Genomic DNA, 18,376 nt, shown 5'->3' on the forward strand with positions numbered 1-18,376 from the left:
AAAAAAAAAAAAAAACCACTTCCACTTCCACTGAACCCTGTATTCTAATAGTTGTAGTAGTAGCGGGCAGGATTGTTTACGGTAGGGTGACCATACGTGCCATTTTTCCCGGACGCGTCCTGGCCAGGATTTCTATATTGCCTAAAATATCTAGGTTTTGGCTTTGTTTGCGTGTGTACATCGGTGTATGACATCAAAATACCATACAGACGGTTCCTTATGCTTTCAAAATGCTCTCGAGGTACTTTGATGTCAAACACTGATCGATCTGAGCCGCGCTGATTTTAAGTCGAACACACATCCTATGTACGCGTAATTGCATCGCTTTGACCGTAAATCCCACCTTCTCACGCACACCATGATAGGTCCATTATGTACAATGCCTGCATGTTATTGGTCAAGCTACTTTTCGATCATTACCTTCAGCAAGCAAGAAAACAAAGCCAAAACAAATCCTGGCAAGGACGCGTCCGGGAAAAATGGCACGTATGGTCACCCTAGTTTACGGTCCGACAAATACGTGAATGGGCCACCTATGTTTTTTTTTTTTTTGCTTTTACTTTTACTTTGTGCTATGACATCGCCCCCTTTCGTCACCTCAGCCGCCCCCTCATCAGTGCTGAGCTGGCGCCGGTGTAGTGCCGAAATTTGCACCCTGCCAAATTATGCACCCCCTAGTATTGGTGGGTTTAGGAGTAGGTGTGGGGGAGGGGTTAGGATTAGGGGTGGGGTTGGGATTAGGCAATCAGGTAGTGACTTCAACGAGGGGGTGCATAATCTGGCAGGGGTGCAGAATTCGGCACAACACCGGCTCTGGTAACACCTCAGAATATGTGCAACACATATGTAATGGTCCATGTTACCACTAGGAGTCACTGTTCCTGCAACCATCTGTGTCCTGCTAGGTTGTAAAAACACTCTTCTGACAGTTGTGTTGACAATATAATCCACTTAAATTATGGATATTTAGACTACAGACACTGTTCAGATGGGACAGCCATGTGGACTGTATAAGGAGCAGCATGAATATAATCATAACTTCATCATTAATCCCAACAGTGTTTTTTTTCTCACTACTTTTCTCTGCGTATGGTTCTGTTTTAATTCATTGGTTTATTTTCACACTAATAGTTAGCATAACAGTATGGAAAGGATTGATGGCTCATCCCTGGGGGCTAATATAATGTGTTTTGCTCATTAAAAACATAAAAAAAAAATTAATGATGTGATGCTTTATGATGCAGTTATCTTGGTCAACCAAGCACCTGTACAGTTTAGAGTTTAACAACATTCCTTTCATTCCTCAGAGCAGATTTAATCTTATATGACATGTGTAGAACGCTTGATGATTTTACCATCTTTACTTGCCAACATGTTGAAACCTCTAAATGGTCAATCCGAGAGGACAGGGTTCCTGAAAACAGATGTTTATGGCTATTTCAAGTCGTTATTTACCATAATATGAAAGAACATCGGCACACCCTGGGGGAAAAAAGGAAGTGTGGGCAAAGAGGTGTACCATATTGCAGAACATAGCAAACTTCGCTCATGGACACAGCGCCAGTTTTCAGAAGACGAGGAGGAATTAGAACTTGCTGCCTTGCATGCGTTACAAAGTGTCTTAAGCTTTTGTTTAAATCCACACGTTTTTTTTAACCATCATCTTGTCATCTCTTTGCAAGTTGTACAAAACAATGCTCTTCTCTTTCATCGCTCTCCTCTCGTTCTTCCTCTCTCACTGTTGTTTTTCCTCTCTGTGACTCGGTTTTGTTCCTTTTATCTATTTTATTGTCATAAGCAGAGCCACACATGGTACTGTGATGAGAAACAAAGATCCATGGCAGTTTACGTGCATGTGTGTGTAAGAGAGAGGGATGATATTTTGGCTGAAGGAGACCGTCTGAACTCACTGTTCTCTTGATACAGTTCACTCTACTCCACTGTATTTGCAGAGCCTGGCCGTGTGGGTGATTGAGGATTGGTGTCCAGATGTGAACGATTTAAGTAGAACATTGTCCAGCATGCATAAACGTGTCTGTGTGTGTTAGATCCAGTAGCACATTCCTCATCTCTTCAATCTTTAAGAAATCTTACTCATAAGTATCTCTTTTCATCTGTTTATGTGTCTGTATTCAGGCATTGTGAAAGGACAACTTGTGAATATCTTTCCCTCCCATTTAATCCTCAGGGAGCCAAGCACTGGTATTGATAATGTGTTGCTTTCCCCCCTTAAATGTATATTTTTTTCTTCTTTAGAGTAATGAAAATCATGATGTTTATGCATATTTTGTTTTGTGGTGAAGTTAAGTATTGGAAATTTGTAATGCTGGGTTTTAAAGGTTGCGAATGTTTTACCACTGTTATAATTAACCATACAAGAAGCCAGCAAGTGAACACCTTTTTCCTGCAATATTCCTAAACCTCAATGACCTGCCTGTAAAATATCTGAAAATGCATATTTAGGGGCCTGAAGTACAGTTGTCTTGACCTCTATAAACCCTTCCTGGTACGCTAGAAGGCTGAAACTTTACTATGTTTTTAAGTATGTTCAGTCAAAGTTTCATTAGACTACAATAAAAAAATTATTTGGAATATTTAGCTACAGTTTACTAAATGCACTCTGTTATATAGCATTAAAGTTGGTGGTTAAAAAGTCCACCGTTTCATTTCTGCCATGTTTAAAATACAGTATTATATATTTTTAATTTAATATTTACACAAAATAGGCAGCAATGGTATCATTAGGCACAGTATAGGCAAATATTTTCCTGCCAAACTGGTTGCTATGAAACATTTCATAGTGAGAGCTGCTGTTATATGTAATTTCAGCTCATATTTAATGTGAAGAACAGGTACTGTGTAATTGCTAAATACAGTATAAACAAGTGTTGCAGTTTTGCCACAGTGGGTCTTAGAATGTTAAAACACTCATTTTATCATCCAGACCTTTAGACAGAGCGACTCTGTGGAGTTTTCCTTCATCTGGAAATCTCATAATAAGCAAGATGTGTATTTAGAGAAAACGTTTTAGGTGGAAATGGAAGATGCTGCTGTGACTGATGCTGGTAATTGATTCCTTTCTGTCATTTTGCACATACAATTGTATTTAACTTCTCTTCTACTCCATTGTTCTGTATCCTGAAACGTTCCACCTTGTGCTTGTGAGTGTAAAACGGGGGTTTCCTCCCACAGCTAAGCTTATATAAACGTCAGACAGTCGGTGGGTGGACTATGCCTGGGCTCTGCTGTCTGTGAAAGCAATCACCATGGCTTTAGGCAACTGGGGAGGAAGTGAACACATGCTAGTGTCCTCAGTCGTTCCTCCTGATGGCTTTAGTGAGGCCTTTCTTTCTCCTCAAACGTTTTTCTTATTTATGATGGGAAGGACCGCACTTAGCTAGACACTGTTTCTGTGTCTTTTTTGAGGGCCAGGCTGATTCACTTCATAGCGTGATTTTGTTGGGTTTTGCTCCAGACACTTCGGGCCAGTGATGGTTATCACAGGGCAATAGTGGAAAGCAGGACTGAGACTGTTTTTGAGAGGATCATTTATTAGTTTATTTTTTCACATAGAATTCGAGATTTTACCACAAACGATCTGAATTGTGACACCACATCTTCAGAATATCAACCATGACTTAGTTTAGTGAATGGCATATTTCTGTCTGGTGGGACTCATTTCTCATTGGTGAGAAATGTCAAAGAGTACTTGCTGTCTCCTTGTTGTTGTGAAATGATGAAGAATTCTCCTCCAACTGTCTCAGATCTGCATTTGGCTGCCGTGATAACAAACATATCCTTGGAAGGGAGGAGAGGTTCCCGGTTTGCGTCAAACCCACTGGATCACAGAGAATAGAAAAATATCAGCTCTTATTAAAATGACTCAGCATACGTGCTGGAACTGTTAATGCACAGGCTATTCTTCAAATTTACTTTATTACTACTACAGGAGCTTTAAAACTCGTTCTGGACATTGTGTAGAGACAGAGTAATGCGGAAAATAAATCAGTTTTTGAATCTCTTAGGAAATCGGGCTTTGGGAGCATTGTTTCATTAAGCTCTTCTCATAAAATCATGACCTCATAAGAAATGATCAAACAGCATGCACCAGATGGGCACTTTTAACTGTAAACATTTTGAAATACTTCTGTATGGTAACATTAGCTGCTTTGTATCTACACTGTAAAAAAAAACTATTTTCCAAAGTTGTAAACAAGTTTATTGGAGTATGTTTTACAAGAATATAAGATTTCAGTTTTTCTACTTAGAAATTTCATGTTTAATTTCATATATTCCATATTATTCCATTAATATCCCATTAATTCCATACCATAGATACCCATCTTATGGTAGAAAGAGAAAAGCAGATAGAGAAAAATTAGCATAGCTGCTGTTCAAGCAAATTCAAGCAAAGAATGATAATGTGCATTTGATCAGATATAACTGGAGTCCAGGGTTATGAGATGCATTAAGTGAATGCTTGGTTAAAGAGATGTGTCTTCAATCTAGATTTAAACAGATAGAGTATGTCTGAACCCCAAACCTACGTACTCCTAGGTACTAAACCATTTAGTGCCTTATAAGTAAGTAGCAATATTTTGTAACTGATACAGAACTTAATAGGTAGCCAGTGTAGAGATTGTAAAATTGGGTAATATGATCATATGTTATTGACCTAGTAAGGACCAGTTGCATGTTGGAGTTTCTGGGTACTGTTTTTGGCCCAATAGGTAATATCACTGTCTTACCCAAATTTAATTGGAGAAAATTATTGGTCATCCAATCTTTTACATATTTAACACACTGTTATAGATTAGATAATTTAGAAGTTTCATCTGGTGATGCTGAAATATAATGGTGAGTATCAGCAGCATAACAATGCAAACTAATCCCATATTTTTTTTGATAATATTAGCAAGGGGCAACACGTATATTATAAAAATAGCAGAGGGCCTAAGACAGATGCTTGTGGCACTCCATACTTTACTGGTGTTAATTAAGATGATTCCCTGTTTAAATAAACAAAGTGGTTATGGTCAGACAGGTAGGATCTAAACCATCGTAAAACCTGTCCTTGAATACCCATATAGTTTTGTAATCGTTCTATGAGTATGTCATGATCTATATTGTTTACCGCAGCACTAATATCAAGTAAATCTAGTAATGAGATGCAGCCTTGGTCTGACACAAGAAGCAAGTAATTTGTAATCTAATAAACATGTTGTTGGTTTTTTCACCACCGCTATTTGTGTGTGTGTGTGTGTGTGTGTGTGTGTGTGTGTGCGCGCGCTACTGTCACATGGACGCTGAACTTATCTTTTTTCCCCATCTACTACACTCCCAATTTACTGACATTCTACACTTCTGGAAAATATCACTCTTATCGTGTTATGTTTGAAACTTTGTCATTTGCATTAGATTGAGTTTTCCATCTGCTTTCCAACATGCAATGGAAAACTGCAATAAAAAAACTGGACACATTCTCATGAAATAATGGAACGCAAAGAAATAAAAATAAAAAAAACTTTAAGGTGACGTGTAATTTCTGTGCTATTTGTGGCACCGAATGGAAATGCAATCTGAGCAACATCATAATATTTAATCAACCAATCATGTGAGGTTACTTGTTTGTCCAAGCAGTGGCAGACCGGGAGAGTGTTTGAAAACAGTCGTGTTTTGCAGATCTGGTTGGTGCCACGTTGAAAGAGATTACAAACTTGACCATTAATTTGATAACACTTGCTTCACTTAGCAAAGGAAATTTGCACTACTACTGTACATTGGCACAAAGTAAGAAGGATAACAGAAAAGGTAGTATCAAAGAGAAATTCCAGAAGGCAAATATTGTTTATACTAACGTTTGGGCTTGTTCCTGAATGACATCTCTAAAAACCTGAGCAGCGGTATGTCTAAAAGCAAGTTTTGAACTTGTGTGTCAGTTTGAGTTTGGCACATCTATGTAGGATTAAGTCAGTTTATCTGAATGACAACAGAATTAGATCATCATTTGTGACAGGTAGTGCTCTTCATCATTTCATCTGTGGGCTGCTGCTTCAGTGACATGAAGGAGGTGAACTCCTGCTTCCAGACTCTTTCCACTCGCTCCAAAGCAGAGCTACGTGGACTGTTTCCTAGGCAACAGCACCAAACATCAGATGACAGTATGTCTGAGTGTATATTACAGTTCAGTAACGTGCCAAGAAACTGTTCTGTTGAGGCAAAAACATGCTTGTGCTCAGAATGAAAAATGAGTCAGAGTAAACGTTATCTCTGTTCGCCAGATACCTGGAATGTTAATTTCATATCATGCAAAAAGTGAGAAAAGAAAATCAAACATTTCTCTGTCACTTAATGTGTTTAATATTAGCTGCCATTGTTATTATGGGTCATCCAGTATAGATGTGTTAATCATCAAAAGAAAAGGGATTTTTCTTAAAAACTTCAACTTTCAACAGACATATTGGAGAGAAACAGCTAAACAGTGCTCTGTGTGCTCTGTCATGATGTACCTTTCATTACACAATCTGTTGGTATAACACCCCATTCATAATTGCACCTGAGGAGTTATATCAACTTACTGGCTTCTTGAAATGCTGCAGCCTGCCTGGTCTTGAAGGTTGATTTGTTGTATATGGCAGTGAAGTCAAAAGCATTGCATTCTTTTCCCTGACAGTGTGGTTAGTTTTACTTTCACTCTAGTACGTTTCAATGGTCAGTATTGAATTTGACTTGAAAAGTAAAACTAATAAAACATGTTTGAATTTGTACACTTTGTTTAACCGGCGAACAATGGCGTTGTGCAGTGTAACATCCGTTTCCTCCTTGATTTGGCATCGACAGAAGTTTTTGCTAGTGTCAGTGTTGATGTCAAGAGCAACTGCAACCAGGAAAGTTTAACACAATAGAACAATACCAAACTTTCAAACATGAGCCCCACCAACTGATTAATTGAAAAAAAAAAAAAGACTTTACATACAGGGCAACTTTAAATAAAAGAGAAAATTAAACTACATTTAAATTGTAGTGTAGATGTCAAATCATCAACTGCATTTTATTTTAATTAAACAGGGCTGATGCATTTTCTGCGCATATGAAATAGAAAAAAATCAAATAAGTCAATTTTATTTTATTTTTTAATTTTTTTTTTTAAGTTTGACACATACTACTTTAATAATGAAATGCTTATTCTGCTTTTTATTTGAACTATTTTATCAATTTTATAAAAATTCGCTGAATCTACCTTCCATAAGCAACAGTAGTCAGCTACGAAATTGTTCATTCACATCAGATGTAATTATATAATCTGTTGACAGACTTGTATTTTGCTTTTCGAACAATTTATCATTTGCAAAGTCAGTTTTCCTCCTTTCATTCTTCCATAAATTTTTCCTTTCTCTGCCACTAGAAGTTGTTAAACAAATATAAAGGTTTCCATCGCACCACATTCAATATGTTACAAGAAGAGTGCTTGTTTTGACAAATCAAGCTAAAACATTTATGTCAAACATTTTGGATAAACATAACTTGACCTTGGTTTCTCTCCATTTTCAGTTATGCAAGCAGTTACTGGCAAATTTCAGTGTCTAACTAAAGTAACACACAAAATTTCAGGGGCAAATCTCTTTTATGATCCTTTGACCTAAACTCATGTTTTGGAATCTGTTTCAATAAATTTACTGCACAATTTGTGGCTTTCTTGTTGTTTTGACATAACAAGAACAGTAACTATGCAGCCTAATCCAGCACAGGTGGACACTGGCATAATCACCTCCAGATAGAGATATGATCGTAGAATGAATGTGGCAGAGAGAGAGAGAGAAATGGGAGCGTACCATGTTACAATCTTCATTTTGGGTTAAGCTTAGTCAGTATATGCTTACTTGTTCCCAAAAGAAACATTATATTTGTAGTAAATAAATACAACCTCTGGTGGTAAATCAAAGTCACCGAGGCATTTAATTTCTGAATCTGAAAGACTAATGGTATTTGCTAATGGTCTTGGTCAATGGTTTATGACAAATCTGCTGTGTAAATCAAATCAGTGCCAGATGTCAAAATGGAGCATCATCAGAAGAGAAATAAATGATGCTATTTGGACCCATGTTTATACATTATGTGATGAATGTTATAAAGAGCAAGCACTCTGCATCTCAGATGCTTTTATATCATATTTAGACAACCTCTGCATCTGGAGAACATTTCGCATATATCTATTTTGTTTTTTTGGGATCCTGTTTGATAAATATGATTTCACCATTGCTGGAACCTTTCTACTTGACTAAGTGGCGTTGGCAAAGAAGAGAAGTGAATTGATCAAGGAGTTTATAAAAAAAGAGGCATTATTTGAAATAGCAATCACTGGAACAAGAACCATATTGAAACACTTTCCAATTACTCTCTTCGGTTTGACCATTACATAACAGTGGTGACGGTGGAGCTCTCCTTGTGAAGACTGACCAGCGTGGAGGAAATTCTTTTCAGTCCTCTTTACTCGAAACACATTTGAAATGTCATTAGCGATGAAGACATAAAGGTGCTGTAAGCTGTTTTTTTGAAAATACCACATATAAAATGTCCCTACCTGGCAGATGATCATCTTGAGAAATTACAAGACAGCAGCAAAAAAAGAGTCATTAGAGCAGCCTGTGGTTTTTCAGCCGATCAGGAATGTCCCCTTGCTTATGCAGGATTTTGGAAGTAGTATTGTTGAAATGACCAAAGTGCCGGAAATGAGTAAAATGTCTGAAATCACTTTAGGACTCAACTAGTTCTGCTTAAAATAAATCATAATAAACGTATCTTGTATTTTTTTTTATCCAACCCACAGCGCTTAAGGAAACATTAAGGAAAGCAATTTGAAGAGTAGCTGCCATGTATAATGCAAGATTGGGTTTATACAGAAATGCCATGTGTAACTCAAGTTCAAGAACACAGGAAAACATATGTGAAGTCATTCGAATGTAAGGACATTGAAAATCGAATTGTAGGGAATGAAATGATACATTTTATGCTCCTTTTCATAACTTGAACAAAGTTTACACAGAAGCATAGTAGTCTGTATTCAATATTGATATGCTTTGGTATAGAATAAAAAGGATTGTGGGGCCATATTGAAGAACTCTAATCCAGCACCACAAAATAGATAAAAGCTAGACAAAAGGTGGTTGTTATATAACTCCATTTGACTAATGTTTGCAGGTGTAGAAGGCAAAAGGTTTGGCACAAGACATGCCCTTAGATTTATGCCCGGTAGAACCATTGATATCTTTCACAGTAAATTAAAGTGATACTAGGTCATGTTGCCTGAAGCACTGATGTGGCCAACAGCAGTGGAAAACTAAAAGTGGTCATTATCAATGTCACGGACATCATTATAAAATAGATTCTGGACCAGTTTTTGACATTTTAAGATAGTAGTTCAGTCACGATGAATCAAAAACCTTCATTTTGTGAACGTTATCTGACTTGACCCACTTTTAGGGCTTTCTTTAACCACCCCTCCAGGGTTGATGTGGGTCACGCAGCCGGAGGACACCAAATCACAAGCAGGTGCTTGGACTCTGCAAATACTGTGACGTGTCATAAAAACCTCATCTAGAATGCCAAGGCAAAATTAAAAGCCTCTCATTGTTTCTTTTAGCATGTGTTTGTGCACCTGTTTGCCAAGAATTTCCTTATTACTGTCCTTTCACACACCAGTTTTTTTTTCTGATAGAAACCCCTGGTATATTCACACAAAATGTCAAGTGAGATGTTATATGCAGTGCAAAAACTTTTCAGCAGTTTATGAACATGGTCATATACATACACATACCTGCATAGAGGAACCTAGGGCCTCATTTATAAAAAGTTTTAAATCTCTGCATTGTAAACGCCCCCTAATTAATGTAATTATTACATAAAAGAGCACATCCAAATCGTTGACTTGAGAATGGAGTTTTTATAAATCTGAATGTTGACATGGATTTTAGCATACGCACACTCTAAGATCAAATATGTGTTTTTTTAAATGGGGCCCCAGATTTATTCTGAACTTTATTTACCTAGTTGAATGATAGTATATGCACACATACGCTGCAGTTCAAAAGTCATACATAAAAGTCATATGCACACATACACTACAGGTTTGTTAAGATTTTTGAATTTTTAGACTCTAATGCTCACCGAGGCTGCCAAAATTGAGTAAAACAGCAATGAAATATAATTACAAACTGAAGTAACTATTCTATTTTAATATATATTTAATCAAATATAGAATTAATATTTTTAAGTGTATTCCTGTGATGGCAAAGCTGTTACTCCAGTCTTCAGTGTCACCTTTAGAAATCAAATATCCTATTATCAATATAGAATATTATTATTAATATATTTTTGGAAAGCCTTGATACATTTTTTTTCAGGGTTGATTAAGTAATAGACGGTTTAAAAAGAACAGCATTCTTGCGGAGTAAGAGTATTAATTTCTTTAAAAAAAATTGAACATTAGTGTATATATATTTTGGAATATTGTATGGCAAATACATAAACCAGAATGAGTATTTAGCAATAAGAATGGAAGCAATGAATTTAAGCAGACTTGGAGTGTTAGGCTGTAACCATTTACTGCAAATCTTAATGTACGTAATGTTTTTACAAAACATCATTCAATAAATCTGAATTGGCACAGAAACGGATGATAAGAACCACTGAAGAGATACAAAACGACTAATACATTTGTCTTTATGAAAATAAACACAAAACATACAGTTTAAACCATTTGTCGAATAGCGCTTCAAAAATATTTTTAGTTTCAAGCTACATTTGAAGTCTACCAGCATTCTGTCTACAAAACATTATGAATTCATATCAATGCATGTTTATGCCAATAAAAATACAATACAGATCCAATATCCAAAGGCACAAGATACGACTAAAACTATAGGCTTTAAAAAAAGAATATAGAGTATATATATATATATATATATATATCAATAAGACATGGTCACAAAAGCGAACACTACGAGGCTCAAGTTAAATAACTACACACTCACATTGATATTACAAATGTACAAATTGACACTTTTTAAGGTAACTGTCATTTATACAGAATTTGGAAAAAAGCATTATGACTACAGAAATGTCGCGTTTTCTTTCTGCTCAAACAACTGAACACCAAGGATTGAATATTGTATACAAAATGGTAGTTGCACATATCTGAAACAACATCCAACAAACGAATCAACCCATGCTATCTTGATTTTTTCCCCCCCATATTTCTTTTTGCACGGATAACATGCAAGTAGCACAAAGAGCAATCTGGGACAGACAGCCAATATTGTCTTATGGATAAATGCGTCACTACAAACTCTCAGACTATGAAGTAATTGAGTTTGAGCTACAGCTGGCGGTCGCAAAAATGGAGAGAGTGAGATAAGCGGGAGACCGTCTCAAGGGAAATGACATCAGAGAAAGATATTGCGACCTAGTTTTTGTAACACAATGTGATTTCTTTCACTGTTTGTACACTAACAATTCATATGAATGGTTTATCGCAGGGCACATGCTTTAGCCTTTTCCCTCGACTAGCCCCCTTCCTGTATTTCATTATCTTCAGTCATTCAGCTCATTGTCCACTGCAGTATAAAAGGTTTTAATTTTGGACCACGTGAATCATCCGAAACAATATTGCACAACGCTTATTAAAACTTTTTGTTCCCTACAGAATCATATTGGAATGGAGCAGCTTCGAGACTGACTGATTGCCAGGTGCAATATCACACGAAGGAAGCGAAGATACGCGATCGTTACGACTACCGAACAAAACAAATGCTACATATTCCAAAGTCGCAATCAAGTTACATCTTCGATCAAGGCTCATGCCATAGTCACAAGGTGTTCATAAACTTTGTTTGGGAGAATATTAGGCACATACAACTATGGCATCAAGCTTTGGGAGAAAATTCCATAGTATAATTCCAACAGCAATAAAATGGGAAAGGCTATGGAAATATCACCTTCCTTCCACTATTAAAACTTGACCCATTTGACAATTCTTCCATATGTCACAATCAAAAGAAGAATGTTAAACCCAAAGAATTCACATACAGCTCTTTAGATCGAATTGGTTCGGAGAGCTGGGCAAGAGGCACAGTTTACAAAATTTAGCAGCATTACACATACAGCAGAAAAGAGGGCTAGGAAAACAGGGCTACTCTTCACATATACACGCATTCAAAACAACACACTAAAGCACATTAGATTAGTCAGTCAATGCACAACCACCCATTATCAGGGTTTCATGGTTGTTTTGTTTCCCAGTCTTTCACATTTTTTTGGAACGGTCCTCAGAGGATTGAAGCTTCCCAGTTTGTAACAGGTTTGTTTATAGTCGGAAGGGGCAGTTTGCGATAGTTAGGGTGCAGACATGAAATGGGAGAAAAGGAAGTCGCATAATAAAAAGAAAAATCAGTCATAGCTGAACATAATGCAAAAAAAAGGTATACAATTTGATTCTTTTTGACAGACCGCCGCAAAGCGGTTAAAAAATGGTATATTATTAATTATGAATAAAAATATAATTAAATTTAAAGAAATGTGCTTCCATGGAACAAATTCATTATAGTCACAGATATTAATGGGTTACTAATAAAAAGTCACTTTTTATTTCATGTTTTCTTTTTCTTTTTTTAAATTTAGAACCATGATCACTCTTTCAGATAGATTTATATGTAAATCCAAATCAAATGTGATTTTACAATCATTTAAAGTAACCTACACAAATTAAAAGGCATTACACCAAGTTTATAAGCTGTTAAAACATACACTCTCAGAACAAAAGAACAAAAGTTGTCACTGCGGTGGTACCCTTTCAGAAGGTACTAAAATGTACCATTTAGGTACTAATATATACATTGTAGGTACTAATACTTTAAAGATACTAATATGTGCTCTTTACGGATAAATAAGGTACAAAGGTGTACCTTTTTCAATGGTACCACCCCAATGGCAGCTTTGGTACCTTTTTTTCTGAGAGTATAATAAACCGTCGACAACAGAAGTATTGAATGTGCAACAGGACACTGACTGTTATTATACATGTTTACACTTATGGAACGTTTTCACTCAATTGTAATTGACACTAGTCTCTTCTTCTTTCTTCCACCTCTCTCCTTCTCTCCCTCGTCTTCCTCTGGGTCTTGCAGAGAGGTAACAGCAGCGGTGGACTTCAGGTGGTCCCCTTGTGCGGCCTCCCCTCGGTTCCTTGACCTGGGGTTTGGAGTTTGGGAAGGAGGTGCAGAAGTGTGGTTGTCATAGTTCATGGTAGAGGAAACTTGAGAGATAACTGGTGTTTGGACCGAGGAAGAGGAGGAAGAAGCTTCAAAGGTCTGCTCACTCATCTCAAAGTGTCCCAGCCCCTCTTCCTCTTGCATGTGATTCAGGTAGTCTGGGAGGAGGAACTCACTAGGGCAAAAAAGGGAGAGAAGGGCCAATGTTCAGAAAGTCATAAACTAACTCAACTTAAGGTAAAACCGACAAGTTTAATGATCTTTACAACCGTCTTTTAGAATCGTAGTACCTTCATTGGTTTCTAAGCACTATAAGCTCAAACTTTTTCATGAAAAATACTTGCTTAATGGGACTAAAACACAAAAGTAGGTTGAAATAAAAGTTATTGCTTTCAGTCTCCTCTGTGAAGCCACAATCTGAGGATGTCAAACCACTCAGACGCAAGGTCAAAACAAAGTTATTTGTCAAAAAAATAAGTTTTTATCATTCATCCAAGATTGTGTTTCAAGCTTGGTATATGAGTCTAAGATTCTTTGGATTGTTTTTACGGACAGCCAGTCCAAGCATGTTCAAGTCTAACAATACATTTTGGCAAAATGTCCTCTGGCAAAACACTGCAGCTATCTAAACAAAAGTCAAAATTCAAAACTAGATTGAGGATTGTGGCTTGGCAGAAAAAATGATATAGCAAGCAATCACAGTTCAAACACTGATGGTTTAATCCATGAATAGGACTTAGATACTAATGACATCATTTCCTATTTTTTTCACAGCAAGTCGTTGCACTCTTGCACAAAGCAAAACTTTGACAGGCATTCATTTTTTATTACAAACAATAATTTAAAATATATTAAAAAAAATGTGAGACATCTAATTAACCCAGTTAGCACTTTCCAATTTGTGCATTTCTGCACCTCTTAAAATTTTACTTAGAAATTAACTCCCTGAAAGTAAAGCACTTTGAAAACGATGGCCGTAATGCTGGCTGTTTCTTGCAATCACAACACATAAAACTTTATCGGGATACACTACATGACTACTCCCTCTCTTAATAAGCACATGCCAGAGTCAAACTATTGCCTCAGCACTGTAACTTGCATAGACACTGTTTATTTGTGCCTGACAAAGATGAATAGAACACAGATCCTAAGAGAGAGGGCTTAAATCAAATAAATGGTTGGATGAAGTAAGGGAGTCTACGTGTAGCAGGAACTCAATGCATAAAAGCACCTGACTCCCTTCCCTCTGCTTTAATGAAGGGCTACCATCATGAAGGTTACCTCAGAAGAGTCTCCTCTGAAATACAGACAATGATTCCACTGAGCTTTTTTGAGAACTTCATTTTAAAAACCTATTCAGCAGTAATTAGCTGACGTAGGATTGATTTCCCTGCTCGCTCCAAATGTTTACATCTCAGTGCCTCTTTTCCTAATACACAGTCCAACTCTCGCTACTTCCAAAATGGAATCAAAGCCATGATTATTCCATTTAGAAAATACTTGTTTTCAAATGAAAGTCGCTTAGTTGGTTTTCTCTGGAGAACACATTTAGGAGGATACACGTGCCAGTTTAAGAATAGAATAAAAGGGAATCTGAAGGGTGTGTATGCCCATGTGTTAAAGCTAGTCAGAAACAAATAAACATTGTACTTTTCATAATACTAATCGAGACAGTCAATAGAGGAGATTTCAGTGATTTCCTGAAAGCTCTATTCATCGAGTAACGTTCTGCCAAATGCAGTACAATGCAACTGGGTGTTACCCTGATTGCGTTAAACCTGTTAAAACTAAGCAGGAAAGACATTTCATCTGATGGATGCATTTTGTCAATCACATCTCAACAAGAAAAACCTATCACCTACAACTCTCTTTGAAAATACACAATGTTTTACCAGGAATACTCTGCAAAAAGGTTCAATCGGTTGACATTAGTTTATGCATTAGGTATCATGAACTAACAATCATTCCAGAACTGATTAATCTAGGTTAATGTTAATTTATAAATTATTTATAATAATTATAAACTATTGTTCATTGGTAATTAATGTATGTTCATAATACATGAATTACTTTATATTAATTGAAATGTAAAAAATGTACACTACTGTTCAAAAGTTTGCGGGTCAGTAAGATTTTGCCAAATAATTAATATGTGTATGCAGCAAGCATGCATAAAAGTGACATGAAAGACTTTTAAGTTGTTAAAATGTCTTATGACTAATAAATTGAACGTTCTATTCATCAAAGAATACTGGGGAAAAAATGCATCACGGTTTCCACAAAAATATTAAGCAGCACAACTTTTTTTTCAATTTTGACAATACGAAATGTTACCTGAGCACCAAATCAGAATAAAAATGATTTCTGAAGGATCATGTGACACTGAAGACTGAAGTAATGGCTGCTGAAAATTCAGCTTCGCCATCACAGAAATAGATTCATTTTCAACTACGTTAAAATAGAAAACAGTTCTTTTAAATTGTAATAATGTTTCACAATATTACTATTTTACTGTGTTTTTGATCAAATGAATTTAGACTCGGTGAGCATTATTTATTTGTAAGTTAAACATTAATCATTATTAACAGTGCTGTAAAAGTACTGTTCATTGTTAGGTCATGACACCTAATGCGTTAACTATTGTTAACGAATTTAACCTTATTGTGAAATGTTACAATTTTACCTAATACACATATTCTTCAATACAGTTAAATAATTTCTACCCCCAATTCAAAAAACGCATCTGCTACCTCAACATGGGATGAATGGCCGACTGTACAAAACTAAATTTGTACTATATTTTCTTAGAATGTTCAGCTCTTCCTCACCTGGTCTGGAAGTAGTTTGCTAGTTCTGACGCCTCATGGTTGAGACTCCTCAGGTGTACGATTAAATTGCCGGAGTTGGTAAACATGGCGCCGCACGTTTTGCACTCGTAAATCCGAGGCTTGCGGATGATGTGGCGAGACACCCTCATGTGATGCTTATATTCACCGAAGGAAGTGAAAGTGGCGCTACAGATCTGGCACCGGAAACAGCGTTTACCTTCGTGCTTCAGCCGGTGCATCTTCAGAGAGTAAGCCCGCGTAAACTTTTTCCCGCAGCGGTCACACTGGAATGGCTTAATACCTATAGTAGAAAGATGTAAAAAAAATTATAGTCTCCTATATCAGAAAACAGGACATAATTATCAAATACTGAAGTTGAATGAGACTGAAAGGAACGTAACAAGAATGTGTCTTTGTTTTAGTAGGCTCTGTGCTAACTGAGCTACACCTGCTGATGAGAAATGACAAAATAACCAAACACATCATTCTGCTCATGCAAATAATGTTTATTGTGAAGGTTCAATCTAGCAATGTATGTCAAGTTAGGTATGTTGTTCATTTAACCCACATCTAAACCAATTGCATACAATCGCTTTCACCAGTCCATAACTAATCGCTGTAATGAGGAGTTCTGTTTGGACATTCAACCGCAAACAAAACGCCATCTCTGTATAAACTAACAAAGAGATTAGGGTGAATCATGTTGTCTTCTTCTCCAAACAAGACGTTTATGTAATACAGGGCCCGATATTAAGCTTTTCCATGTTCTAGTGTGAAAGCTTAAGTCAGCTATCCTAAAACATTTCAACTCAACAATAAAGTTTTAGTAGCTGAAGTATTAGCAAAATGCTCATAGACAGAAGTTATCCACAAAGGACTGCAAACACTATATTATAGTCACTATAATCTTATTAGGTCATGTAGTGTTTTTACTCTTAAGTAGGGCTGGGCGATATGGCCAAAAATATTCTTTCATACGACATCAATATTTATCACGATATTCATTCACCATTAATTGAAACATAGATGAAAAAATACCTTGGTTGTATGTATGATACTGATGATCTATGATGGCAGATGATAAAATCTGTGATATCAGTGGCATGCACTGATTTGCTGTTGTTTATTTCTGCAGTGTGACAGACTGTTAGATTAATCCATAGGCTTAAAATGTCCAGAGCTTATCATTATAAAAATCTATTTTATTGCAGACTCAATATGATATTGTTTATTGCCCAGACCTAAGAGTCCCCTTTAAAAAAGCAAAATGTAAAAAAGTTCTCTTTCTTTTCACATGCAATGCCTCTGTCAATGTCGAGTCCAGTAATAGCAGAGGTTCTCTCACCAGAGTGGATGAGCATGTGCTGCTTGAGATTCTGTATTCGAGTGAAGCGGACGCCACATGTAGGGCACTGGAAGGGCCGTTCAGGACTGTTGAGTCCTGGGCGAATGGAAGGGCTAATGTACAGGTGGTATGGGTACTGGACATTCTCCAGCCTGGAGAAAGAGTGACAGGATAAGAGACTAAATTAGATGAGCCAACTGCACACAGAGTCTTAGTAGTCATTAAAGGGATAGTTTACTAAAAAATGAAAATTAATTCATCAATTACTCACCCTTGTGTTGTTCTAATGCGTATGCCCTTCTTTCTTTTTCAGACCACAAAAGGAGATTTAAAAAAATTTAAAAAAAGTCCCGCGCATGCTTTTCCATCTAATGCCAGTATATGGTGATCAACATCAAGCTTTTAAAAAAGACACAAAAGTATCACAGAGTGGTCACATGAGACATGTGCCGAATATTCCAAGTGTTCTGTGGGTATACGATACGGTTTGGTTAGAAACAAACTTAATTTTAAAGGGGTCATATGATGTTGCTTAAAAGAACATTATTTTGTGTATTTGGTGTAATGAAATGTTTATGCGGTTTAAGGTTCAAAAAACACATTATTTTCCACATACTGTACATTATTGTTTCTCCTCTATGCCCCGCCTTTCTGAAACGCTTCGATTTTTACAAAGCTCATCGTTCTGAAAAGCGAGGTGTGCTCTGATTGGCCAGCTATCCAGTGCGTTGTGATTGGCCGAATACCTCAAGCGTGTAACGGAAATGTTACGCCCCTTACCATACTGTGATGCTGTGTCCCGGCGTGGACGAGATAAAACCCATTATAAACGATAATGGGTCGTTTTTTTTGTAGTTCATTTGTAGCATCCAGTGGGGACATAATTACGGATTATAATGACTTTTACTGTCTTTTTACGCGTTGCGTTGCATCGCGCC

The 18,376-nt window shown here is 36.7% G+C and overlaps 1 protein-coding gene across 4 annotated transcripts in view; it reads right to left on the reverse strand.

Annotated features, from left to right (window-relative positions):
* Positions 1-11,246: 11,246 nt before the first annotated feature.
* LOC107681251 (zinc finger and BTB domain-containing protein 44) overlaps positions 11,247-18,376 on the reverse strand; it is a 13,740-nt gene continuing 6,610 nt past the window's right edge. For 3 of the 4 annotated variants that reach the window (XM_016477495.1, XM_016477493.1, XM_016477494.1), the window contains exons 4-6: positions 17,439-17,590; positions 16,094-16,394; positions 11,247-13,440 (exon numbers count right to left, since the gene is read on the reverse strand). In XM_016477495.1, the coding sequence (XP_016332981.1) occupies positions 13,098-13,440; positions 16,094-16,394; positions 17,439-17,590 (796 nt within the window). In that variant the 3' untranslated portion in view covers positions 11,247-13,097. The remainder of the gene's footprint in view (positions 13,441-16,093; positions 16,395-17,438; positions 17,591-18,376) is intronic. The other variant, XM_016477496.1, reaches the window with a different exon arrangement.

The sequence above is a fragment of the Sinocyclocheilus anshuiensis genome, unplaced genomic scaffold (assembly GCF_001515605.1).
Source record: "Sinocyclocheilus anshuiensis isolate Anshui unplaced genomic scaffold, SAMN03320099.WGS_v1.1 scaffold1495, whole genome shotgun sequence".
NCBI lineage: Eukaryota > Metazoa > Chordata > Actinopteri > Cypriniformes > Cyprinidae > Sinocyclocheilus > Sinocyclocheilus anshuiensis.